The sequence below is a fragment of the Cydia amplana genome, chromosome 8 (genome assembly GCF_948474715.1).
Source record: "Cydia amplana chromosome 8, ilCydAmpl1.1, whole genome shotgun sequence".
Lineage (NCBI taxonomy): Eukaryota > Metazoa > Arthropoda > Insecta > Lepidoptera > Tortricidae > Cydia > Cydia amplana.
Window position 1 is genome coordinate 15575375 of NC_086076.1, and position 27227 is coordinate 15602601.

The 27227-nt window shown below is 35.5% G+C and overlaps 2 protein-coding genes and 2 long non-coding RNA genes across 4 annotated transcripts in view; all 4 read left to right on the forward strand.

Annotated features, from left to right (window-relative positions):
• LOC134650357 (uncharacterized) overlaps positions 1-27227 on the forward strand; it is a 483167-nt gene that overhangs the window by 6689 nt on the left and 449251 nt on the right. The window lies entirely within an intron of this gene.
• The window catches only part of LOC134650355 (uncharacterized), a 355978-nt gene that overhangs the window by 5434 nt on the left and 323317 nt on the right, over positions 1-27227 (forward strand). The gene's annotated exons all lie outside the window — the stretch shown is intronic.
• On the forward strand, positions 8831-13936 carry LOC134650314 (endocuticle structural protein SgAbd-6-like). The gene is made up of 3 exons (XM_063505274.1): positions 8831-9004; positions 9986-10104; positions 13688-13936. Exons 1-3 carry the CDS (start codon positions 8990-8992, stop codon positions 13875-13877), a joined length of 324 nt encoding a protein of 107 aa, XP_063361344.1. The 5' UTR covers positions 8831-8989; the 3' UTR covers positions 13878-13936.
• LOC134650591 (endocuticle structural glycoprotein SgAbd-5-like) lies at positions 22119-23163 on the forward strand. The gene is made up of 3 exons (XM_063505545.1): positions 22119-22197; positions 22386-22501; positions 22954-23163. Exons 1-3 carry the CDS (start codon positions 22186-22188, stop codon positions 23144-23146), a joined length of 321 nt encoding a protein of 106 aa, XP_063361615.1. The 5' UTR covers positions 22119-22185; the 3' UTR covers positions 23147-23163.

Genomic DNA, 27227 nt, shown 5'->3' on the forward strand with positions numbered 1-27227 from the left:
TTGGTTAGATTGAGGAGTACAGCCTTTCATTTAATTTATTGCTCCTGTTTTAGGAAGCACCCTGTATATGTTAGTTATTAAAGTAATATTTTTGTTTTAATTAATATTGATTTCCGCAAAGTAAGAAAGTAACGCCTGATTCTATCAATTATTTAAGAATAAAACTTAGAAGTAACTAAATAATTAGTTATATTATAATATTATTCTTGTCAGCTGGCTTTATATACGAGTAAATGTGGATCTACAATAATCTAGTTGGCGCCCTATGTTTAATATAGGTAGGCCCTGCAAAATCCTACTTTTATGGTGAAATTGAGATAAGTTAACACTACATTTATTTTTCCAGACGACAACAGATATTCTGGAGAATCGTCTTGGCGGAGGTGCTTCTGCTGCAGTAGTAGCCTCGCTCCTTGGTTAAACGTTGGTACAACACTATTGGAGCAGCTACATTCTAAAGTACTACTACTACTACTTAATGACGCAGCGACCCAAAAAGAGTCTTGGCCTCCGACACGAGTACCCGCCAGTTGTCTCGATCCTGTGCCATCTCCCGCCAGTTATCGGCGTGGAGATCGCGCAAGTCCGCTTCAACCGCATCGCCCCATCGATATAGTTAAATACATTGTAAAGTAAAATAATATATCATTTTAAATCGGTTTATAATAATATTTATAGCCAAGTACACGCAGTAGCTGTGGCCGAAATTAGCTAGGGCTTCATAATCATCACAAAACTAACATGTAAGTACATAAAATTAATTTAAAAAAGGATTTTTCCTAAGTACTAATTAATACGAAAGTAAGTACGAAATATCCTTAATAAATAATTAAGTATTAATAAGTAATTAGGGTTAATTGTATTTATGCTTAATTTAATTGTTAGTATTAACTTTGTTTTCATTAATATAGTTTTTAATACCTTTAAAAGTAAATACCACTAAAATTTAGTGTCTTTAACTTTTTGTTTGTTATGCTATGTTGTCCGAAATGAACATACCTAAATAAATGTCAAATTTTAAAAATTACGTAAAATTTCTTTGAGCAACAGAAGTGGCTGAATGGGTAACTAGTTCAAATGATCTGTACGGATATGATGGTCGTTCTTGTCTACGTGACAGCGTGATAAAACGGTGTCCGTCACTTTCTTTCCCACGGTGTTAAACAGTGACAGTTATTTTATCACGTGGATAAAGTTGGATAAAGCTATCCATAATAGGCTGGCAGAACATAAGCCGAACATGCATTGTCATCTTGACAATCGTACATCGTCAAACGCCAAATGTAAATTAAATAAAAAATGTCCCGGGATGACACATGCTACTTACGAAAAGACAATTTCCATACTTTTCGATTGGCGTTTTGCTATTAACCATTGCCATCTTGGCTAGGGCTGCTGGTCACCTTACCCTAGTTACTTCTGCTGCTTTATATGTAAGCTGCAGAGATAACTGACCCCCTGTATAGAATTTTTTTTGCAGGGGTGTCAACTTTTTATACCTATACTAAACACTATTTTTTGTAAGATAATTATTCTGCATTCATTTTCCTTATTATAGTTTTCCTTATTATGGTGGTTATCAACTAAATTTTTCCGCTCAACTAATGTGTGAACGTGCCTAGATTTACTTAATCTTAAATACGTAGTAACTGTATATAATAATATGACATTTAAACTGGTTTTTAGGGTTCCGTACCTCAAAAGGAAAAAACGGAACCCTAATAGGATTACTCGTGCGTCTGTCTGTCCGTCCGTCTGTCACAGCCTATTTTCCCCGAAACTACTGGACCAATTAAGTTGAAATTTGGCACACATATGTAAGATTGCGACCCAAAGATGGACGTGTAACGTAAATGAATGAATTTTAAATATGGAGGCCATTTTTGGGGGGTAAATGAGAAAACTATATCGTGTTGCATATCAAATAAAAGAACTCATTGTAAGGATCTCAAATATATATTTTTAGGGTTCCGTACCCAAAGGATAAAAACGGGACCCTATTACTAAGACTCCGCTGTCCGTCCGTCCGTCCGTCCGTCCGTCCGTCCGTCCGTCCGTCCGTCCGTCCGTCTGTCACCAGGCTGTATCTCACGAACCGTGATAGCTAGACAGTTGAAATTTTCACAGATGATGTATTTCTGTTGCCGCTATAACAACAAATACTAAACACAGAAAAAAATAAAGATTTAAGTGGGGCTCCCATACAACAAACGTGATTTTTGACCGAAGTTAAGCAACGTCGGGCGGGGTCAGTACTTGGATGGGTGACCGTTTTTTACTTGTTTTTTTTTTATAATTGTAGGATTCATAGTTTAGCAGTTATTCAAGAAAATAGACAAAAAATGACCATTCCCTCCCTTATCTCCAAAACTACTGGGTCTAAAATTTTGAAAAAAAATACACAAAATAGTTCTTTACCTATAGATGACAGGAAAACCTATTAGAAATGTGCAGTCTAGCGTGAGTCGGACTTAATGTACGGAACCTTTGGAACGCGAGTCCGACTCGCACTTGGCCGGTTTTTATTTAGACCATTTGCACAGTTAGTATTGGAAATTGGAGTTTGTGGACATTGTTCAACTGTTTAGATTTTTTGTCTCAAATATTTTTATAGGTTTTGTTATTAGTTTTGTTAGTAAGTTATGCTGGTCACGGTCATAGACTGATAGTGTAACATCTTATCATAATCGTTGATGTTAGAAAATGGAAGTAAAGTCTATTTTTTTATTCGGTTGACTAAAATGACATTTCTTAGTATGAACATCCTGTGTCATTTCATACTATGAAAGGTCATTTTAGTCTACCGAATAAAAAATAGACTTTAATCATGTATGATTAATTAGGTATTTTTATTCCTAGATCTACCTAATTATAATTTCTTCCATTTTGTATTGCAATAATAGGTTAAAAAAAATATCCGCCCAGCGAGGAGAAGTGGCTAAAAATAACCGTCCACTTTCGCGTATCCTCTTACCAACGCCTGGCAAAATTATATACTTACACTCAAAGATAAGCTCAAGTATTTGTAATGAATTATTATATGTAGGCGTAAGTAACGCATGATTATTGATATCAACTATTGGCTACTAATAGAATAGGAATCGGTAGCTCACATGAATTTACACACAGATAGGATTAGATATAAAGAGTGTCCCAAAAAGGACGTAAGATTTCAATTTGCCGCCATTTTTGTATTTTAGTGGTGGCAACCCTAAAAAAACTATTTGAAAGCTGAATGTTTAGGGTTTGTAAAAATGGCGGGTTATACGAAAGATCAACAAGTTTTTATTATTGAACAATATTTCAAAAGTAATGAAAGTTTGGCGGGTACGGTTCGAAAATTCCGTGCAAAATATGGTCGGAATATTGACTTGACTTCATCAACTGTAAGCAGAATGGTTGGAAAACTCAGGGAGAGTGAATCAATTCATGATATTCATCCCACTGGTTCCACAACCACTCATGCTTTAAAAGAGGAAATTCGACGCTGCATTGGAGAAATTCAGCCGTATCTATGCAAAATGGTCATAGAACATTTTCACAAAAGAGTGCGTATGTGCCAGCAAAGCCTAGGAGGACATTTGCCTGACGTATTATTCCACAAATAACCCTATTTTATGTATTTCAAGATTTTATATACAAATATATTATGTATAACGAAAAAAAAATGTGTTTTTCATCAATTTTAGACTTTCAATTTAAATCAATCCGATACAACTTCTACATTATCAAATCTGTTTTTGAACAGCTTTGCTACATCTCTGAGACTACACAATACTGACGAATACCTTGTGCGACCATTTTTGTCATGCTCAGAATATCGCAGACACACTTCCCTTGAGCTACGTTTACATTTTCTTCTTCTATATTTCCTTCTAGTATTTCTTTTTTTTGAACTATGTTCCCACTCAGGATAAGGTTGTTCATAAAAAGGAAGTGTTACTAGAGTTCTGAGATTATTTCCATGTCTTTGACTGGTTAGGATAGTTTCCAATCTACTTTCTATTGAGCATCCATAATCAAAAAGCATATTCAACATAAGGAATAATAATAACATTTTCATTTTCTGGAATAATTATAGAGTTGAAAAAAAATCCTGAAAAAGAAAACTACTGTCAATGTCGGAAATAATATCAAATATCAAATATCAAATATCAACATTTATTCAGCAAATAGGCCACAAGGGCACTTTTACACGTCAATATGGAATTTACATACAGCAAAAAAAAAAAACACATCAATAATTATAAAATACAACTAAGCCGTAAATATCAAATCAAACTAACATAGAGATGTATAAAGCCTCTAAATGTCGAATTACAGAAAACGCAATAACAATAGTATTGAAAAAAAAAAAACACAAAGATACAAAAACTATAATCTAAAATTATTTAGAGATGTAAATGTCTCTAAGTGTCATCATAACTAAAAGATTAAAATATATAGTAGTTAATCAAATTATCCTTAGAGATGTATAGGGTCTCTAAGAGTCAAAATCCTGTATACCTAATTAAAACATTCATTAAATTAAAGAAAATGATAGTAAAAATAAAATAGCATACGAGAACCGAATGAGGTGTGTCCATGTAATTATACTCAAAAATAAAGTTACTAAATATAATAGCTCGTGTTAGCTTAAATAGACCAGTCTCCACAAACAGCACCCGTTCACGAGTATGACGCGTATCTCAGCCATCGCCTCTCTCAACCTTCATTCGGGAAAGTGGCGACCCGATCAACAACGCCACCGTAAGCAAAGACTTTTAAGCGAGCATGACATATTCAAGCTGCCGGGCCATATTAATAAAAATTATATATTAATAAATGAAAAAAGATATTTTATATAGGTACTGTATTAAAATGTTATTACTATTGGCGAGTTTTTACTAAAGCTTAATTTTATTCGATATAAGAATTAACGTGTTTTATTTACTCGTATCCATGTAGATGTTAAATACTTACGAGTAGGAAGATTCCTATATTTGTTTAAACTGCAAAAGATAACTTTATTTGGTTATCAACTTCTGTAATCTGACAATATTGCCGTATAAACTCGTCCATGGGAGTCGTGACAAAAGTGTAGCTAATAAAATCATGCAAATCTAATGAAGAATCATAATTCAATCATAACCAGGTAGGACATTCAAACTCTAAGAAACAATCGATAGGTTTTACTAGCGGAAAACCGATTAAGTCACTACACCTACATAGGCAGGTTAACACTTTCAGTGCCAAGCGCCCCAATACAATATGAGGTGAGGCCACCTAACAAGTTCGTGGCAGTGAATGTGTTAGGGCGGTTTCGCACTACGTCCGATCCGAATCCGATCCGAACCCGTGAAAATATGGTCCGTTGTAGCCGTAGAACTATTTCTATGGTAAGTTACGCACTATACATCCGATATCCGTCATCCGATTTCTTTCCGTCATTCTAGAATCTCCATTCCGGAGAAGATTTTTGACGGACCGAAGTAGCCTTAGTATTATTTGTATGAACGCTCGCGCACTGCGTCCGAGTTAAAGCCGAGCTGCGTACGAGCAGAGGGGCAGCGGAGCGGGCGGGGTATGCGGCTGGGTGACGTGAAGCGGCAGGGAGCCACTAATATACAACCAACGGGTTCGGATAGGACTAGTGGTAGTGCGTAAGCGAATATCCGAATTCGGTCTGAGTTAGACCCATAATTATTTTCACGGGTTCGGATAGGACTAGTGCGTAAGCGAATATCCGAATTCGGTCCGAGTTTTCTAGACCCATATTTTCACGTGTTCGGATCGGATTCGGATCGGACGTAGTGCGAAACCGCTCTTACTCATCACGTTACGTGTATTTTTTTTGTTTTATTTATGTTTACCTTTGATTTAAACTTAGATTCCTTGGGATCAACTACTTGGGATTAGATTGCCGAAAGCGGATCACGGGAGAATGGAACTTTGAAAGGGTAAAAGGTTGCTTTAGATTATTTATTTATTTAAACTTTATTGCATGATAAAAAAATTGCACAAATGGCGGACTTAATGCCTTAAGGCATTCTCTACCAGTTAACCATTGGGTCAAACAGAAAAATTGTACTTAGTGCAGGATTGTAGACAACGAGATTATATACAGTAGGTACCTTTTACTTGTGTGGAATGTACGTTGGTGTAGTGCCAAATCCTGTTGAATGTTTCAAGTGCCAAGTTTACACAAAAACTGGGTGGTTATAAATACACTTTCACTGAACTTTCCAAGTAGAAAGTTAAATGAAAATTCCTCCTTCATCCAATATCTGAACAAGCCTTTACAGTTTTTTTTTTCGGAATTTGCGAAGTGTGATACCTATTTATTAGGATATATCATAACTTGCGAATAACATTAAAATTTGAAACTTTTAGGTCATAATATCGAGGCAAGTAATTTATAAAATACTATTAAACATTTAATTGAATAAAAAAGTGCGCCCTATATACCTATATACTCTTCAGGTTCTCGGTTCTGTTTACGTGTGTATTTCGTTAAAACAGTAATTGAGTAGTTTAATAACCAATAAATGTAGGTACTGAGTGGTACTGAGTGACAAAAATGGTTACTGAGTGGGACCCACGGAACACAATAGACGGTGCAGGCCGGAGTTCAGGCAGACCGAAAAGGAGATGGCGGGACGACTTGGACGCATTCTACCCCAAATGGTGGGAAAATGCCGATGACAGGGTCGAGTGGAGAAAACGAGGGGAGGCCTTTGCCCAGCAGTGGGACACCAAAATAGGCTAGAGAAAAAAAAATGTAGGTACCTAATTGTAATTAAAAATTATGTTTAATTATAGTAATGTTTAATATAGTTCATGTGCCGAATTAAAGTTTTTTTGTCTATTATGTGCATTCGTTTTGGTTTAGATTGTAAGGTTTGACATTAGGAAGTGCAAAATTTGTTTTTGTGTATTAAAATAAAATAAAATAGATTATTAAAATAATGAACTCAAAAAATACACAGATCATTTAAAGGAAATTAAACCTGTATTTCTAGAATATATAATCTTAATTGAATTATTTTGACGAAACCTGAGGTGGATGAGCTTTCTGTATGATGACGAAGCCTGCGCTGTGGATCTGTAGGTACCTATGCTGTTATTATTATATTGTATGTGTAGGATAATTCGGTGCTCTTCAATGAAGTAGACGGTTTGACGTATAAAAAAAAAAATTGAATTATAGTAATTACAATTGCATCAAGTAATTTAACTACATGTATTTCTATGACACGTTATTTAATTACATGTAATTCAATTAAAAAAACTGTTATGATAGTTTTTGTTTAACAATATAAAGTCAAAGAGAAAATTATCAGAGAAATGCCAGATATGGTTCTATTTTACATGAGAACCTACATTTTAATGTTTGTTCATTTAAGAACCTCGTCTAGTTTTGGAACGACATCGATTATCAGCTTAGAAAAGTTAATATTCCTAAACACCCATAAGGTTTAATATTTACCCATAAGGTTACCATTTGACACTGACATATTCGCTAACGTGTGCGTAACTTATATTCTATGCATCTCGCTCGTACTCTTACATTAATACGAGCGAGATGTACAGAAAGTAAGTTACGCAGACGTTAGCGAATATGTCAGTTTTACACTGCTATCAACGCAGCCGTGGTAAGGCGCGCCGCTTTTACATATAAAATGCTCACGCCCCGCTCACGCCGCGCCCGGAAAACGCGTCTGTATGACGAAGCCTTTAGTCGACTTACCGAATAAAAATCTTACTCAATCCTGGCAAATTGTTATTCCGAGCCGTAAATCGTGACACTCAGTTCCGGCTGTTACGTTTAGTTGTTGTATTGGCGCTACAGCCATAAAACGTACGCTAAGCGCCTACAGATTACGATATTTGGGCCTGTTGTTGGCCAATCCCTCATTCTTGGGCTAGATTTGTCCCGAGCCGCAAATTTAAGAAAACAACACTACAATTTGTGTTCCTGACTTAATCAGATAGGTAAAGGTAGTACCTGTATTTATGTATGTTTAAATGCGATTATATTTATGTAGTTGTGTGATTCATGACAATCATGACGGCGATTAAGAGTACAATGTTCTACTGATGGCAAGGTACGATGTGAACAAAGTCGGTAAGGTAACGCATCTCACCTATAGGTACACACTCGTGTACCTAGTGACTTTCCTGCAAAGTACTTAGGACTAAGGGCGCTTGCAATAAGATAGGTGATCAATCGTTGCTGCTAACAGCGTTTTTTTTAGTTCATGTGCCGAATTAAAGTTTTTCAAGACTAGGTAGATACCTACCTACTCAAATAAATATTTGGTATAAGTATTAATTGAATAATTTCTTTCTTTCTTTTTATTTGTGTTTTTATTTTATTTAATAATTTAAATTACTATATTTTTAATTTAAAAATAAATAAATTAGAAATAAATAAATAAATCTCCTTATTTTTTTTAACTGAAAATGATAAATAATTTATTTTCAATTTTTGATCCAACAACTAACTTATTTAATCTATACTTTTCATTTAGCCTTCGATTCCTACGGGAGGATCTCGACAACTGACTAATGTATTCGTATGCGAATACCCAATCGACGATAACCTGTTATCATCGCTATTGACAATAGACGAACATTCGGATGCTGTTGGTGTCACCTTGACACTGCCACACAATTTAAATTGTTACGTTTGTAAATATTTATAGAATTTAATTATATTCCGCAAATTATATAAAACATAAGAACTTCAACGGTCACGTATGACCATTTTCACTTAATCGCACAGGTATCAATCGAAATCCCTAAAAAAAACGTAGTGACGTAATGGGCGGGTACTATCAGTCCATTCATATGTCGATCACCAGGTAATTGACTCAGTTTCAGCTAAGCCCGAGCGACGTGCACCCGCGGCTCGCGTCCTCCTATATAAGGAGATCTTGCAAAATCGTCGCACATTCGAACATCAACCTGTCCAGGAAGTCATCCTTTTGCAATTCATTCACACATCATGTTTTTATTTCTGGTAGGTACTCTTTGTTTATCTCTAGTGCCGAAAAGTTTGTTGTATCTGTCATCAGACAGAACGTGGTGTCGTAATGATTGGGATTAGTGTGTGAATATTTAACGCTTGTGCGAATCTTTAGTATATATGTGGCCTTTAGGCTATCCTTAGTTCTAGCTTCGGGTATACAAGGTAATGTCATAGGTCCCACTTGTCTATTCAATAACTTTAATATTTTGGTGTCAATGTAAAGAGTAATGTGAGGTCAAGTAGCATCCTGAAATCATTAGGTAAATTAAGGTGAAGAGTTAATTATTTATATATTTAAAAATATAATGATTTATAGATGTACTTTCTAAAAGCTGGGGTATAATATTGGTGTTTTGTAGAATATTGTTTCTACCAGAAAAAGTTGCGGAAATATACTGTTAATGGCAGCATCAAAATAAAGTCAACCGCAGCCTTGGCTCTGAAACAGTACCGGTAAACTAGGGTTACTAGAACTACGAGTGTTTTCTGCTGAAGTCTCTATGTGTGCTGTCGCAACTATTCATATTCAGTGTGCATTCGTGTGTTTATTTACTTAGTAATTTGTTTACGTTTACGCACTTGTTCCGATACGGGATGTTTTGGTTATTGTTTAGTTAGTATTAATACTATTAATATAAGTTAAAGACCTCTCATATAACCAGATCTCTCATATAATAAGACTAGGTATCAAAAATGCAAAAAGGAAGTAAAAGCCGTTGAAACGTTGTCCAAACATTAACGGGAATATCTATCTCGAACGTACTGACAGTTACAGAGAAAAGTAAACCCCCAATTTTGCTGAAACTTTCTAGTGACCTTGTAAATAAATTGTTAGTATTAGGACTTCTTCCAGTCTTTAAAAATATTTAAAAAGTTGTGTATCTGATCTCACAGCTTTTTTTGTCAATTTGATTTTAATGATGTTTAGATTATTCTTATATGAGGTTTATAAATAAACAGTGGTATTTTAAGGTCCTTGGAGCACTGCTGACGCAATGTTGGGCGAGCCCTGCAGTCGACGGACAGGCCAAACCACAGGTTATACACTATGAGATGCAAACTGCTGATATGCCCAACTCCTACAATTTCTAGTGAGTACATATTTTATAGTTTAAATAAAAGTGAGACCTAACCAAAGAGCTGATTGTTAAATATGTATATCAGAGATTATAAAGTGATAATCCTTGCCCAGAACGTCCAGAACCCAGCAGACAGGATTTATTAGCCTCAGTGATAGTAAGAAAGCGACCTCGAGAATAAATTATATATAATCAATAAATAAAATATAATATTCGATAAATAAACAGCATACCTAATAAGGCATGGGACTCTCTGTGGCAACCACAAACAAAAGTTTTATTATTATATTAAAATAAAGCATGTCTGATCACTTGAGGTAAAACTTGTATTTACCTATGTAACATATAATCTGGCAATCAAAATTCCTAGTAAAATTACGGCATAAATATCTTTTTAACACATCCTGACTCGTTTTGATTGTTATTCACTCATCGATAAATATAAAGAAATGCCAGTAGGTAGGTACATAAATATAAAGTCAATGCTTTATTTAGAAGTTCAAATAACCAATTCATTCAATTATTACGTTGCCGGGAAATCATAACTCATGAGCAATCCATTTACAAGTTAATAAACACAATAAAAGTGATAATTCTAAAATAAATTGACTGTCTATATGCAGTCACGTCCACTATGATGAATATGATGATGTAATACATATACCTAAGTTCGAAATGTTGCTTAGAATATTGTTGTTTACCAACAAGTCCAACAACTATTGCACCAAAACATTGTTGTGTCTTATCAGATTTTGAATAATTAATTAATGAATAGGGAAAAACCGAGTTGTGCTCCATTGATGATTTTTATTGAAAAACGTACCCACATACAATATTGTTCTTGTACTTTAACATTTAAATAGGTACATAAATAACCTAAGGGTAACATTTGTGACGATTATACAAACATTGCAAACCATCTTTGTTTTTTTATTATTAAGTAATAGTATTAGTAAGTAATGTTTTGTCGATTCCGAAAACTGGAAATTTCCGGAGAAATAAGTTTTACAATAAGGACTCACGAATCCCACAATTACAATGGTGTTTATACCTCATATCGAAATAAAAGTTAAAATTGTTACTACAAGAGCAATCAAAGCTGGTTACTATGTACAAATATTTTTTATATAAATTGTTTTCATTTCTTTTTAGTGTTAATGTACTGTTGATACACCTTGATCCGCGTTTTAACGACTTTTGTACAAATTGTACATACGGAGTGAACCGTCGCCATTTATTTGTCCTCATTAACCTCACGTGCTCAGCTGCATAACACGATTACCGAGCGACGTGCTTTCCAAACTTGGCTGGTTTTTCGCATCTCTTACCGAGCACTTATCTTACGCAAACCATTATAAGCGTGACCTCGTGAACCGTAACAACTATGAGTAAATGTGGATCATGCTTAAACTGGCAGTTCCGTGGCAAATACGCATTAAATCATGGGAATAATAACCCTTGGCCGGTATTGTTTTTGGCAAGTAAATAACTATAGGTATTTAAAAACCGGCCTTCCCATCAATGAATTTTTTTTGTAAGTTTCAGTATTTTCTCTTCGACTGGATTGTAGGTTTTTGAACATATCATGACAAGAAGTGCCATGCCATTAAATAAATCGACGAAGTATTAAAAAAATATATATTTCGATAAAAACTGCTAACTAGCTAGACCAACAAAAATATCAATATCAGCTGCGACATCTCTATTTTACCCGATATAACATTTTATAGGATGTTTATTAAATCAGGATTTAGACATACGTATCTAATTAATTATGAGAGCAGGATTAATAATAAGTTAATAGAATAAGGACAAAAACTTTATAAGTATTTAAAACACTCTATAATATTAGGTCTTACTTAGTGTTAAATCTCCTCACGTTCTTGAAATTTTTATTTCTACGCCAAGCTTCGAATCAATGAATTGTCTGCTTTCAGAGTTGCCTTACTTTACTGCACTGGCTTTTCGCCAAACGTTCTCAAAACATATAAACCCGTTGTATTCCGGACAAATAAGTGCATATCAATCGAATGCTGTTCAATATTTGTATGTGCATTAGTTGTATTTGTTTGCAAATTAAGCATGGATATGTAATTAGCCGCGACTAGGAAAACATGGTGCGGTGATATGTTTGAGGCCAATTCGAATAACTGTACCGGCACGGGCGATATCATTTTGACATCAAAATTTAAGTTTCGGTTAATAAAGCGCAAGGGGCATCGTAATACGGTAGGATTTTGTTTTTAACTTTATAAATAAGTAGGTACCTAGGTAGGTTGAATGAATGGCCTAGTTATTATAAGTAGGTATTAAAGCAAAACTTCTTTTACAGATTCGCGACTAATCGCGACTGATAGACAGATAATGGTAAATTCAACAAGCATGGCGCCCATGTTCTGTGTCATATAACCAGGGGTCCAATTTAGAAATGTTTGTCGATAAGTCCACATTGTATTTATAATGCTCGTACTTTTTCTACCTACATGACTAAGCGCCACTTGCACCATCCCACTAACCCGGGGTTAACCGGTTTAACGAGTTAAATATTCCTAGGTGAATGGTGCAAGTGCAAATTATTTGGGTAGCGAATACTTGCTAAAAACAGTTATATTTTAACGACGGTAGGGCAACGCACCCAGTCACTATCTTCAATCTTAACGAGTACCAGAATGTCTCGTTACATTTTGGTGCGTTTGTAAACAAAGAGTTTTTTTTTTCTTAATTTGGCAGAGCTGAATACGATCCTCGGTTAAACGTGGCTACAGGTACGATTACGGTTAAATAAATTTGCAGCTTAAACATACATACATACACAAAACAGTTATAGACATATATTCGTTATAAACTCACATCGATTTATCTTGTAACCTGTCAAATTACTCATTCAAATACACATCAAACCGTTTTGATACATGACATGTCACAATTGTGTTGTAAAAAGTAGAACAGAGAAGTCGTAAGGATCAAAGTGACAAAAACATGATCAACCGCCTCCACTCAGTTGAATGCCCGTCCATCGCATACCCATTGAACAAATTAAATACCGATGTAACGGTACAAAAACCCTTATCAAAATCTTACGTATCTTACTTCGTGTAAGTCAAATCATCAAGAGCTGGTCATTTTGACATGAATATAGTTTTTGACATCACTGAAATGGATGTGCGTTGTCTAATAATAGAAAATTACTGACAATATTCGCGGAAACAAAATATTAAATACACTATCATAATGATGTACCTAGTTTCAGTAATTGTGGAAAACAGTTTGGAATAACAACAGATGCGTAGACGTATGTTTGCGCATAGTACATTTATAAACATTTCGATTTTTAATAGTACATCCCGGTTTCATATGTTTTTACGGGTATTGATTTTTATTATTTTATTATTATCGGGGTGTATTTTATTTAAATTCATTGTACGCGATATAATCCGATCGATTAGATCTATCTTTATTCAAGAATTATATCAGTAAAGTAAAGGCTCCTAAAATTAATCAAAGTTTAAAAAAACAGTTTAGTTATAAGAGTAATAAAAGTTTTAGTATTCGTTTTTCTAGATACTTATTTAAGTTTCTTTTATGGCTTTTCCAGTTACGACACAAGCGACGGTTCGTCCCGGACGGAGCGCGGCACCATCCTGAACCCCGGCACGAACGAGGCGGCGCTGGACGTGTTGGGCACCGTGCGCTGGTACGACAACAAGGGACAGCTCTACGAGATGTCCTATAAGGCTGGGAAGAGAGGCTATAGGACGGTCATCAAGAAAGTGAAGCAACGCTAATGAAATGTCAAAATATTAGTGTCAGTCAATGTGTCGTTTCAAAGCCAATTTCGATTTAAAATACCAGAGGGCCTACCGCGAACCACGTTCGATGTGTTGCCTCCCTGTCACACTTACGTACGAATTTACAAGTGTGACAGAGAGGCAACACGTCGAACGTGGTTCGGGGTAGGCCCTCTGGAAAGAGAGTTTAATTGGTACTTTAAATTTTTCATACATTCAGGTAATTTTCGTACAAATCAAATTCAGAGTCGTTACAAATAAACGCGCACAAATTAAGTACCTATTTACTTATAATGAACTTTGATGAAGTTAATTACAACAATATTATTTGTCACTGAGTATAGGTAGGTAGGTTAAGCCTGATAAGATTCTATTGGTCCTTCACCAGTACGGCCATGTTGCGGATTGTCAGTGGTATATAGGTACTAATTTATTTTTCTCAAAAATGGACGGCAAAGTCGACGTTGCCGGTTAAAAAATAGGTCGGGAAGTGCGTAGTTTATGGTCATTCAAAAAATTAAAAAGTTAAAAACATTGCAATCTCGATTTCGGTCGGAGTTGTATGCAACAAATTCCATTATTTAACGAGTTCCAAACTTTTTAAAACTTTAAATGGTCATATCAAATGAAGGCATAGGTCCATTAAACAGCCAAACAGATGATCAGCACTTTTTATTATAATGTTGGTACCGCGATTATTTAGGTGTCTCAAATACGTTGGTTATGTATTTTCAGCAGAAAAATACACTTCTTTTTTTTATGGCGGCAAGCAAATCTTTTTAATGGTTTTACTTTTTTCTGTGAAACTTAGAACGTTGCTTCTGTAAAATATTTCTATTTCTTGCACCATTTTTGAGAAAAGCACTATATATGACTCGGCTGGAAGGCTACTTGCTGGCTTCATATTCAATTAAACGGACTCCCAAGGTCGTCCGTTTAAAACGAATCCTCAGCCTGCAAGTAGCTACTTCCGAACCTCGACAATAATGTACTATTACTAGCAATAATCTATATTTATAAATTTATGTACCTACATCACAAAAAGGGCGAAGGATTGCGTAGAACCTATTCCAATAAACAATGTTTTGAAATGAGTCTTTGACACGACCCGTACTGAAATTGTATTTGACTATACATGACGTGCGTACATTTTAGCCATATATAGGTATGTAAGCTGAAAAAATATATGATGTGTAGAAAGAGTCGGGAACAAGACTGGATTTTTGTAGGTTTTGATTGATCACAAAAAGTTAATTTTAATAGGTAAGCATTCAAAGTGATTGATACTTTAAGAATATGTAAGTTATTTAAAATTTTTATTTATTTATTCGTTGTGTCTCTGTGTGTGTGTGTCTGTGTATCTTTCATTATATTTTTTCTAATCAAAATTATTGTTTTACTGTTCTTTATTGTGTATATTATTTAGGTTTAAAGACTGTTTTTGTTGAATTATTGTTTCTGACACAACAACTCTTAATTTTGAAAATGTTTGAACTGAATATTTATTATGTTACGGGAACGATTGTACACTCAAGAACAATGTAAACGGGTCTCTAACCATTAGTAGTTTAGGGGCAAGGAGTACGATTTTCGAACCCGAGGTCCCGAGTTCGAAGTGCTCATACCACAATGAGTTTTTCGGAACTTAAATCTATTATTTGATATCATTTGAAAATTAGGTACCTGCAGTCGTTTATCGATAAACAGAAAAACATCGCGAAAACCAGACTTATCAAACAAGTCTTTAAATTTGGAAGGTCAGATGGCAGTCGCTGGTATTATTTCGCCAAGCGGACCTCAGTCTGCCGTATAATGAAAGATGCTTAGTGCAATAGTGCAATTGGTTTCTAAATAATTAACAAATTAAAACCACGTTTTTTCCTCCACTAATGTGCAGTATGGCGCCTTTTATTTTAAAACAATTAGAAATTAATAAAACGTGAAAAATTAAGCAGCTCTATGATTTTTGTTTATAAGTAGTAAACAATTTCCAGTGTTTCAAAACTGACGTCAAATATGTACTTATTTTACAGGATATGTGGTACACGTCTCATTATTGTTGCCACGTCCATTAAAGGGGTGTTTACTATATTGGTTTTATTTTAATTCATAAACTTTGCGAATAATGTGACTTTTCAATCTAGCACTCTTTAACATTTAGGCACATGTTGCTATGTTGGTCACTTTGACATCCTTGGCCAACTCGGTACGAATAGGCCCGCGCCATTTCATCACTTGATTCGAGTTATCACCTACAACATACTGTAAGGGTAAAAACACCAGAGCACCATTTATAACAATATTTATTAGGGAATCACAATAATAATCAGAGTTTTGGACTTAGGTAATACGCGACGCTGATCACGCGCAAAAACCGATCTCTAGATGACAGACGTCATAGTGTTGCTCTATCCCCGGTTCTCGTAGTGATGTCAAGACCGCTGTTTGACGATGCCGCCTTTTAGCTCGGCCATCGCCTGACCCGACCAGCGCCCCGCAGGTCACTGTCATCAGTGCAGCCACTGAAGTCTGCCACAGCCAACGCAGTCGCAGCAAGCTGGGTCTTCACCAGGTGGATGTAGCCTCCACCAGTTCAATATTCTGCGAATTGAACAAGCACCTTTTACGCTCAGCCGATATACAAGCCTTGGTCCTTTTGAGTAATTCGACTCGAGTTCCGTTGAAACGGTCTATTTCGTTATTGTCAACTTACACCAAGATATTTAGTTCTATTTCAGTCGAATTGGAGTAAGGGCTTAAGCCGACTGAACCAAATGTAAGAAAGCATGACCAGGCTAGGTACCAAATAATCCGTGGTATGAGAGGTGTTAGGATATGCAAGTCTGCTCAGCACTTGCTTGAAATACACAAAAGGCTTAATTCACGTGCATATGACACCAAGAGGATATAAATACCAATTAATTAATTATGCAAGTAATAAAATATTGCGATGAGCGTGAAATCTAGCGGCAGGTAGATAAACCACCCCCCTTTTTTTTGTAACACCATCTGTCATAAATTATTTTCTTGTGAATAACATCATATAACTTGGAAGGATTTATTAGATATTTATAAATCTCTAGCATGTATACCCATGCAGCTAACCCAAACCTTCCATGAGCGGTGCATTTCATACTGACCGCTTAACGTAACAATGACTATTTGTGTCGTTTTAAAAGCAAAGACTTGGAACAAACTCACAATTGGCTTCTACGTTGTAGGATGTAAGACTCCCTCGCATGCACGCACAAAAATGCGTACAACTCGTGAGAGGCTAACATGGGACACGTCTCATGCATGTGCGGAGCTGCCTAGGCTAGGACACCACTGCCCTTGTAGGCGCAACGACCGTAGAAGTCAGCCCTTCACGATAAGGTTGTCACGGAGCCCGGTGCACGCACTCGCTCCAACTGGGTATTTTGAACAGGCACTCCCTCCAACTCTACTGGATCCGGTACTTCGCCAGCGATCCCTAGAAGGTATAAGTGCAAGCAACCCTTTCAAGGTAACCTTGAGATCATCAGTCTTAAGGTCATTAAAATATCCTTTTGTAAACAAGGTCTCAAGCCAACCTCTCAAGGTCAACAACAAATAGTACGATACGATATAGATAAAACATTTATCGGTAGTAGAAATAATGGTCCTCTTAAGGATAATATCATATCACATGCAATGGTCCGCCTCTTAAAGCCTGCACTGCAGATACCAGGAACAACCATCCTCTTAAGGATAGTCTTATATCACATGCAATGGTCCGCCTTTTAAGGCCTGCACTGCAGCAAATACCAGTAACAACCATCCTCTTAAGGATAGTCTTATATCACATGCAATGGTCCGCCTCTTAAGGCCTACACTGCAAATACCAGTAACAACCATCCTCTTAAGGATAGCCTTATATCACATGCAATGGTCCGCCTCTTAAGGCCTACACTGCAAATACCAGTAACAACCATCCTCTTAAGGATAGTCTTATATCACATGCAATGGTCCACCTCTTAAGGCCTACACTGCAAATACAAGTAACAACCATCCTCTTAATGATAGCCTTATATCACATGCAATGGTCCACCTCTTAAGGCCTACACTGCAAATACAAGTAACAACCATCCTCTTAAGGAAAGTCTTATATCACATGCAATGGTCCACCTCTTAAGGCCTACACTGCAAATACAAGTAACAACCATCCTCTTAAGGATAGTCTTATATCACATGCAATGGCCCGCCTCTTAAGGTCTACACTGCAAATACCAGTAACAACCATCCTCTTAAGGAAAGTCTTATATCACATGCAATGGTCCACCTCTTAAGGCCTACACTGCAAATACAAGTAACAACCATCCTCTTAAGGATAGTCTTATATCACATGCAATGGTCCACCTCTTAAGGCCTACACTGCAAATACAAGTAACAACCATCCTCTTAAGGAAAGTCTTATATCACATGCAATGGTCCGCCTCTTAAGGCCTACACTGCAAATACCAGTAACAACCATCCTCTGAAGGATAGTCTTATATCACATGCAATGGTCCGCCTCTTAAGGCCTACACTGCAAATACCTGTAACAACCATCCTCTGAAGGATAGTCTTATATCACATGCAATGGTCCGCTTCTTAAAGCCTACACTGCAAATATCAGCAACAACCACCCTCTCAAGGATAGTGACAAGCAACAGGCCGCTCCTTAAAGCCTCTGTTGCGATTACCGGCGCCAGGAAGTAGCCTATTAAGGATAGCATCCCTTGCCAAGACTAAAGTAACAGCCCTTCTTAAAGAGCACATAATAATTAAAGCTCTATAGCAGACATTGAAGAGAGTAAGTAATATAAATAAAATAATGACTCAGTTCTCAATCCGAGTGTCTAATAAAATTAATCAAGCACAATGTGTTTATTTTAGTCGGCAAACCCGTTAACAAAACACATAAGTATGACAACAGTAACCCAGTTCTAAATCCGGGATAAACAAAATCACAACTCGATTCCAAACTCGAGAGTAAGTAATATAAATAAAATAATCACTCAGTTCTCAATCCGAGTGTCTAATAAAATTAATCAAGCACAATGTGTTTATTTTAGTCGCCAAACCTGTTAACAAAACACATAAGTATGTCAACAGTAACCCAGTTCTAAATCCGGGATAAACAAAATCACAACTCGATTCCAAACTCGAGAGTAAGTAATATAAATAAAATAATCACTCAGTTCTCAATCCGAGTGTCTAATAAAATTAATCAAGCACAATGTGTTTATTTTAGTCGGCAAACCTGTTAACAAAACACATAAGTATGACAACAGTAACCCAGGTTCGCCTTATCGAGGTTTCACAAATTGTATTTTTCAACCATCATGAAGTGTATATTGATAATGACCAATCAGTCAAATCATGGCACATATGCTTAAACCATAAAGCTTCCAATCCCAAGACACACATGGTTGATTTTCTCCAGCTGTGCATGTGCATTTTATGTGTAGATAACTCAACACATCATCATCCAGGTTAACTTATACCTGCACAAAACTAAATAATTTTGTTAAATGCCATGCAAGCACACATTGTAAGATAAATGAGTTCATAACATAATAAACCACAATTTATGCATTTTTCAAAACAATGAAATACATACTTAGTGAACCCACAAAATTTGTGAAACATATTATTATTTATAACTTCTGATTTATGAAACCCAGAAGTAATAAAAGTGTACTGTTTATTAATGCAAACGGTACCATAACACACTACAAGTTCAGACGAAAACCGTCAATAACTTCAAACAGTAGCTCATGACATGATATTCTTCGGTCAATGTTCATTAGCAGTGAATGGGTTAAAATAGTTATTTGGAAAGCTTTAACCAAGCTATTTACCTTCGTTTAATATTCACCCATAAAACACTTATCGGACTGGAACGTTTAGAGTCCAGTCGCACTTGTATGTAAAAGACATGTATCATGTAGACCGTCAATATCCATATTGACTCCTGAAAGTATTTACCTCGCTTACCATTAGCAACAACCTGCTTTACCAGTGTCATACTCAGCTCAGTAAATATCTTGTTCAATATGTCCATCTCTTTGACAGGATTAAACCTTGGAAACACCTGTAATCATACTTCATCGGTGCAAGTACCTATTATAAAATTATAGTCAAAACTTCACCAGCAATAAAGTTTTGTTATAAGGAAATGCATCTGAAACATACTGTTAGAACACAAATGATTATCATTGTCAATAACTCAAACACTTGACAATGTCATGCCAATAACTTTCATTAGTTTGGTAAGTCTGTTTAAATATATGTCTTTGGTTCATTTTATAACATGAGACATTTTGTGAAAAATATTTGCAATGCAAACTTAAACCAACATCCCAATGAAGAAAACAACATACTATAAGCTGTATGCAATTAATTTGTATATGAACATTCATAAGATTTTTCATACATAGAACCAATCAATAATATGTACAGACAGAAATTTTCTCAACATTTCAAATATTTATCAGTATGTCTGCAGCTTAATGTTAATTGCAAAGATGCAGGAGGTTATATGTGATATGAACTGTCTTTTAAAATATTCCGTCCGAGGAGGCTCCGGAAACATGGAGCAACTACATTTGTCACAGACAATACTAACCAGCTACAAATAAATGTCACCTTTCGCTTATTCACAAAGCGCATTTTACTAACCACACACAGTCAATGTAACACATACTGACCGTTAGTATACATGTACAACATGAACAAACATTTTATTTCTAAATAAATACCTCATTTTCCATGACATCGGAGAATAGCCACTTATCAACATATTTTCTCCATATATAATTATGAGCACTAGGACATAATATACCTGGCATCCATAACCAATTAACTTTGAAATATTACCCATGTCCATTTGGGTTCATTATAGAGGCCTGACCCGATAGTCACTCTAGTGCGTTCAACGACGGTATGGTCGTTCAATTCAAGAATCATTGCTGTCAAATTTCTGGAAATTACACAAACCAAAAACATACCAACAAAGCATTATTTCAGTTGCAATAAGCATGTGTAATATCACACACACACACATGTGAAACAACAAGTAATTTCTCCTTATCGTTGTTGTAACCAATATTCCAGTGTTTTTGAAAACTTGTAATCTATTTTATTTTGACTGAAAGGATAAAGTATTAGATAGCACTCATTGTTAATCATGAAAGCATAATACCACCATACATATAGCATCAATCAAGGCTAAATTTACATTACCAAACTTGTTTTATATGCTTTTTACTTGAATGTAAATTTTACCACGACACAAACTTTAGAAAATGTTCATAGCATTTTGTTAATATGTCATGTAGACATACTTAATCACATTATGTTATGTATCTGAAAACACATGGATTACAAAAATAACACAACATATAAGTGAGGCAGTGAATATTTACCACTATGGCCCCGGAGCACTGTTAGGTGTTGGATCGACAGACTTCTTACCTGAGTTAACTTTTACCTGAGTTACTCTGTAATCCCAAGGATTTATTTCATTCATACCAATATCAAAATTCAATTGTACCTAATGGTATCTGTCAGCTTATGTCTTGTGATCTTCTGCTGTGAATATTGTAATACATACATGCCAGCAGCTTTATTACACTGTCAATATGTATTATTTTTGACAGTCATGATCACTGATGTACATAAACTGAAATAGGTATCTGAAATCAAACACAAAACAAGGCAAAGACACGATAGGTACGCCAGCAGCCAATAGCCGGCACAGGTTAGTTTTGTAGGTTAAGTATCCTTTTAGATATAATTTTGACACCAATCTTGGACTTTGTATATTTAAGTCTGACTCTCATGAGTGGTGTTGGTGCATTTACTCATTACAATCAGATTAACGATCAGAACAATGAAACAAGGAAGGACTACGCGCGGTAAATTTCGTAATGTCAATTTCGACAAATTATATCGTAGTAGGCGGGAATCCACTATCGCACTTCTGAAGCTGTAAGGGTAAAAACACCAGAGCACCATTTATAACAATATTTATTAGGGAATCACAATAATAATCAGAGTTTTGGACTTAGGTAATACGCGACGCTGATCACGCGCAAAAACCGATCTCTAGATGACAGACGTCATAGTGTTGCTCTATCCCCGGTTCTCGTAGTGATGTCAAGACCGCTGTTTGACGATGCCGCCTTTTAATACATACATTTGCACATTGTCAAATGCTGTAATATTTGCAAACAAAAGTCCTATTTAAAGAACACATTCTCAATTTTGAATCAGTATACTGTCACGTCTTCAGTTCACAATGATTGCTTTGGTAAGTTTATTTCAATTAGTGTTTTATTTTTTCAATTTTCAATAGCACAAAATGATTATTTTTCAATAAATCTAAGAACAATTTACATTGCTGACTCATCAAAACTGATATAATGATAATAAATATGAATCCCACTTATCAACATAACAGTATGTCCATTATCTTATGTTGATTGCTATATTTTTCAGAAAGTGGTGTTTTTTGCCATTTTGGCAACCACCTTGGCTGCTGAAGACGCATCTAAACCAAAAATAGAAGTCCTGACTGAGAGAACATTCGTCAATGAAGATGGGTATAATTTCGAGTAAGTTAATTTTAGTTATTATACTTTACCTAGGTTTCCTCGAGACCCATCGCTGCCATGTGTTTTTTTTTTTAAGTTTTGTGGCGTACGACTTTCATGGCAATAAAAGTTTAAAGAGATAAACGAATCCAAGGAAGATAAACCACCACTCTTATTTTTCAGGAGTATACATTTCAAAATATAAATTATGTATTTTATTATTCAACTTTTCGATTGACTTTTAATTTACTTAATTATCACTGATTTAAAATGTAATGTAATTTAAAAGCCAATCGAAAATTCAAATGTATCGGGACGACAGATGCGACGTATAGTCACATCATCAATTCCATACATTATTGATGTTAGATTGTAAGTTATGGGCCATCTGTTCAATTCTAGAAACGATTATTCGATCATAATGAGAGGATCATATGTAATTAACAATCCCTCATAAACTTTTCTCATTTCAGGTACAAATTAAGCGACGGCGTTTCCCGGCAAGAAGAAGGCTCACTGATCACGGTGGGCGATCATCAGGGCATCGGTGTTCGTGGCCAGTACTCGTACGTGGCTCCCGATGGCCAGGAGTACACGGTCACCTTCACTGCTGATGACAAAGGCTTCAATCCAGTCATCCGTGCCTCGCCCGCTAAGGGACAATAAAATATTTTAAAAAGTTTTTATTTCCTTTCTCTTTTCTACTTATACGAATTTTCCCCATTTACGGTATGGTAACAACTGGTGATTGACAATTAAAAATTCTAAAGCCACCTGAAGTAGGTTTAAAAACACAGAAATAAGCTAAAATTAAGATTCCTTTAGATATTTCTGGAGCCATAACTGGGATCTAGAGCACAGAAGCGCTCAATTAGTAGTTAATACGGTCACTATTTATTTAAAACAGTCACTTAGCCATGAGCGTAACATGCAAGTATCAAACAAGGGGAAGAACTCTGCCCCAATGCTTCAACTCGTAATAAGAGCTGTAACAGCCATTGTGCATTTAGAATTTATTGCACGAGAACACAGTAAACAGTTTAATGTGTTTTTCAAAGACTGTTAAAGCTGTTGTGCGCATATGCATATATATACGATGCATCTAATATCTGATCATATACCGAGGTACAGCCAGTTTCCAAGTGCTTCACAGGAACAGGATAACTATGATCTATTATAATCTCCCTAACTCAGTCACGCGCCACTTTTATTCTTCATTTATAGTAGCCTCTAGGTTTTTGAATAGCAAAGCTTATGATACGTTAAATCGTGTTTCGTCAGATATTTAGGTATTTTATAATAAATTTCCAGATAGATTAACTAATTCCTTAAAGCATGTTTTAAAGACGATCTTACGTTTTCCTTACGATGATTAGAAATAATATAAAAAATTCATGAACGTCTCACTAGTAAAATTATTTATATCATGGATTTGATTAGAATTTAGGTTCTGGTCACTTACTGATGGTACATATTTCCCTAAACTAACCGACCACCGTCCAAATTCCTTGTCCGTTCATTTCCTAGTTTGTCCACTTCCTTGTCCGTCAATTCCCCAACTGACTGATGATGATAATCCTAGTTCGTCCATTTCCTAGAATGACCAATGTGTAAATTCTTAGCTTGGGCATTTCTTAAAATGACCACATTATTCATTCCTACGAGGGGCGTTCAAAATATTCTCGGTATTGATATCTTACGACCTCTTCTAAAATTTCTTTCGTTACTGGCCGCTAAGGTTTATTCATTGACATTAAAAAAAAGTATAATTCGAACCGAGATAGTCTTTTGTTTTTCTGCAATTGCTGAACAAACATGAACATCGTGTGCGAATTGACAATGTTAACTAAATTAGAACATCGATGCGTGATAAAATTCTTGACAAAACAGGGTAAAAATCAAAAAACCATAAAAGAGGAAATGGATTGTGTTTACCGTGAGTCTGCTCCTTCTTTATCTACCATTCAAAAGTGGTCAAGCGAGTTTAAACGCGGAAGGGAGAGTATTGAAGATGACCCTAGACCTGGCCGGCCTGTAGTAGCTACTTCACAAGAAAATATTGATAAAGTGGAAAAACTTATATTGGAAGATGGTCGAGTGAAGGTAAAATCTATAGCACAAGTAACCAATCTCTCTATTGGTACCGTACATGATATTATACATGACCATCTTAATATGTCAAAAGTAAGTGCAAGATGGGTTCCGCGAATGCTGACTCGGCTTCAAAAAGACATGCGTGTAGCTTGTTGTTCCGATTTTATTGACCTGTGCGGTGAAAATCCTGATGAGGTGCTGCAAAGAATAGTTACTGGAGATGAAACCTGGGTTCATCATTATGACCCAGAGAGTAAACAAGAGTCCATGCAGTGGCACATTAAGGGTTCAGCTCATCCCAAGAAGTTGAAGGTCATCCCTTCAGCTGGCAAGGTCATGGCCACGATATTTTGGGATTGTGAAGGAGTATTACTAATCGATTATAAAGAAAAAGGTGTAAATATCACAGGACAGTACTACGCTAACATTCTACGTCAATTAAAGGATGTAATTAAAGAAAAGAGGCGAGGAAAGTTAACCAAAGGTATTCTGCTTCTGCATGACAACGCCCCCGTCCATACTGCTCATATTGCCAAGGCAGCTATTGTTGAACGTGGGTTTAAAACTGTTACTCACCCACCGTATAGTCCGGACTTAGCCCCCAGCGACTTCTTTTTGCTCCCCAATCTTAAAAAGGATCTGCGTGGAAATAAATTTTCTGACGATGAAGCATTGAAGGCGGCAGTGGAGGAGCATTTTTACACGATAGATAAAAAATATTTTTACGAGGGATTAAAAAAATAATTGATCGATCTTTTAAGTGTATGAACATAGGGGGGGAGTATATTGAAAAATAAAAATATCAAACTTTTCGTACTTGTTTGTTTTCATTCTCATACCGAGAATATTTTGAATACCCCTCGTAGTTCGTATATTTCCCCGAATGACCAATGAGTGAATTCTTAGTTTAGGCATTTTTTTAAATGACCACATTATTCATCCCTAATAGTTCGTCCATTTCCCCGAATGACCACATTATTATTCCTTGCTTGGTCATTAGAGATGTCTTCTGTTTTAAACTTACATAGATTTTAAACAATGCCTACAGTGTAGACATATACCACATAATGTAACAGGAGGAACCTTGTTTATGCTTTTAAGACACTTACGAGTATCTAACCACCGCCATTACTATCGTATTAAGAGTTTTACATATAAAACTTCTAATCGCTATATTTTCTTTTATAATAATTTTTTGCAACGAAAACTAGTAGTTACCAAACATAGATATATATTTTACTTTAAAGTCCATTCCGAGTTTCATGTAATTTAAATGTGTCGTTTTAAAATGAGAACGTAACTTCGATTAATATGGGAGTAGCTTTTTGGTGGCAGGTTCGTGTAACTCTTAACCCTTATAGTACTTTATGTGACTGCTACATAATGAGAGGCATTAAAATACGAGTGTGGGTTTAAGAAACGAACGTTAGTGAGTACATACACATACTTAAAACTAATTAAAAGATAAACTGGACGTCAAATGACGGTGAATGAAAACCTTTTTCACGCATGTCACGCATCCATAGTTTTTTTAATTCCTAGACAAAAGAATGAAGTCCCTATTCTCATGTCACTCGAGATCAAATATCGTGCGGTTTATATTAAAAAACATACTTAATTGACGTTTCGTATCGATAACTGTTTTAATATCTATGGATACTAGAATAGAGACCCACTTGAGTTTTGACTGCTGTTCCAAATTTAAACTCATAACGATACAAAAAAAATATAACGTTATAACATTATAGAGTCTGTGCGGAAAGAGAAGAGTCGTGGCAGAAACGGGAACTAACATTTTCAATTTTATATGGCAATCAAATCTTCGACACCTGTCTTGTAAAAAGTAAACAAACTTCTGTCATTGTATATTTTTATTAACAAAAACCGCAAATTTTATGTATAAAATATTTTCAAAACACGATAAAACCGTACATAAAACCACAAGAAAAATTATATTTAACATTGTTCGGTTTTGTCAGCGGGAAGAAAACGGCTAAAATCCGACTATCGACTTACAAAAAGTCGCGAAACGTGTTTCCGCTATTTACGGGTATTGATGTTGTATTTAATATTAAATAATTACCTATTTAATAAGCCCCCTAAGTTACTTGTCCCCGGTACATAATCGGTAAGTATATGCATTCACAATATATTCATTTTCATAAATATGCAGGTCATTCATGATCTTTAAAATAACTGACAAATAGTCTTGATACTTGCAATTTATGCATATTTATATGTAATTTTTTTTTCAGGATTGAGTAAAAGTACCTACGGTATCTCGAATAAAAGACCGCTATGTAGGTGATAGGTATACAAGAATTTGTAATCTACGTGCCGGATTCAAGCACATCCAATTCAGATGAAGATAGTTCTATGAGTGTCCGTGGTTGTTCTGAAGCTAGCTCAAACATAAGTGACATTGAATATTTGAATTCAGACTTCGATTACAAAGAATAAAACTTTTTCTAATAAAATATTTCTTTATTTGTAAGTTCGTTTACTAGGTTTTGTTAGTTACGAAATTATATTTCATATTTAGCAGTGACTTTTCGGCGAAGTAAAATATTGTGAGATGAGAGAACCGGACATATCCCAATAAGGCCTACCTACTTATGCACTATTTTTATATCCCTGATAGTAAAATTACAGT

What these genes read in the sequence shown, in the direction of transcription:
- LOC134650314 (XM_063505274.1), top strand. An exon ending in CCCAACTCCTACAATTTCTA is followed by an intron (nt 10,105 to 13,687) that starts GTGAGTACATAT and finishes TGGCTTTTCCAG; the next exon opens with TTACGACACAAGCGACGGTT.
- LOC134650591 (XM_063505545.1), top strand. An exon ending in GAAGATGGGTATAATTTCGA is followed by an intron (nt 22,502 to 22,953) that starts GTAAGTTAATTT and finishes TTCTCATTTCAG; the next exon opens with GTACAAATTAAGCGACGGCG.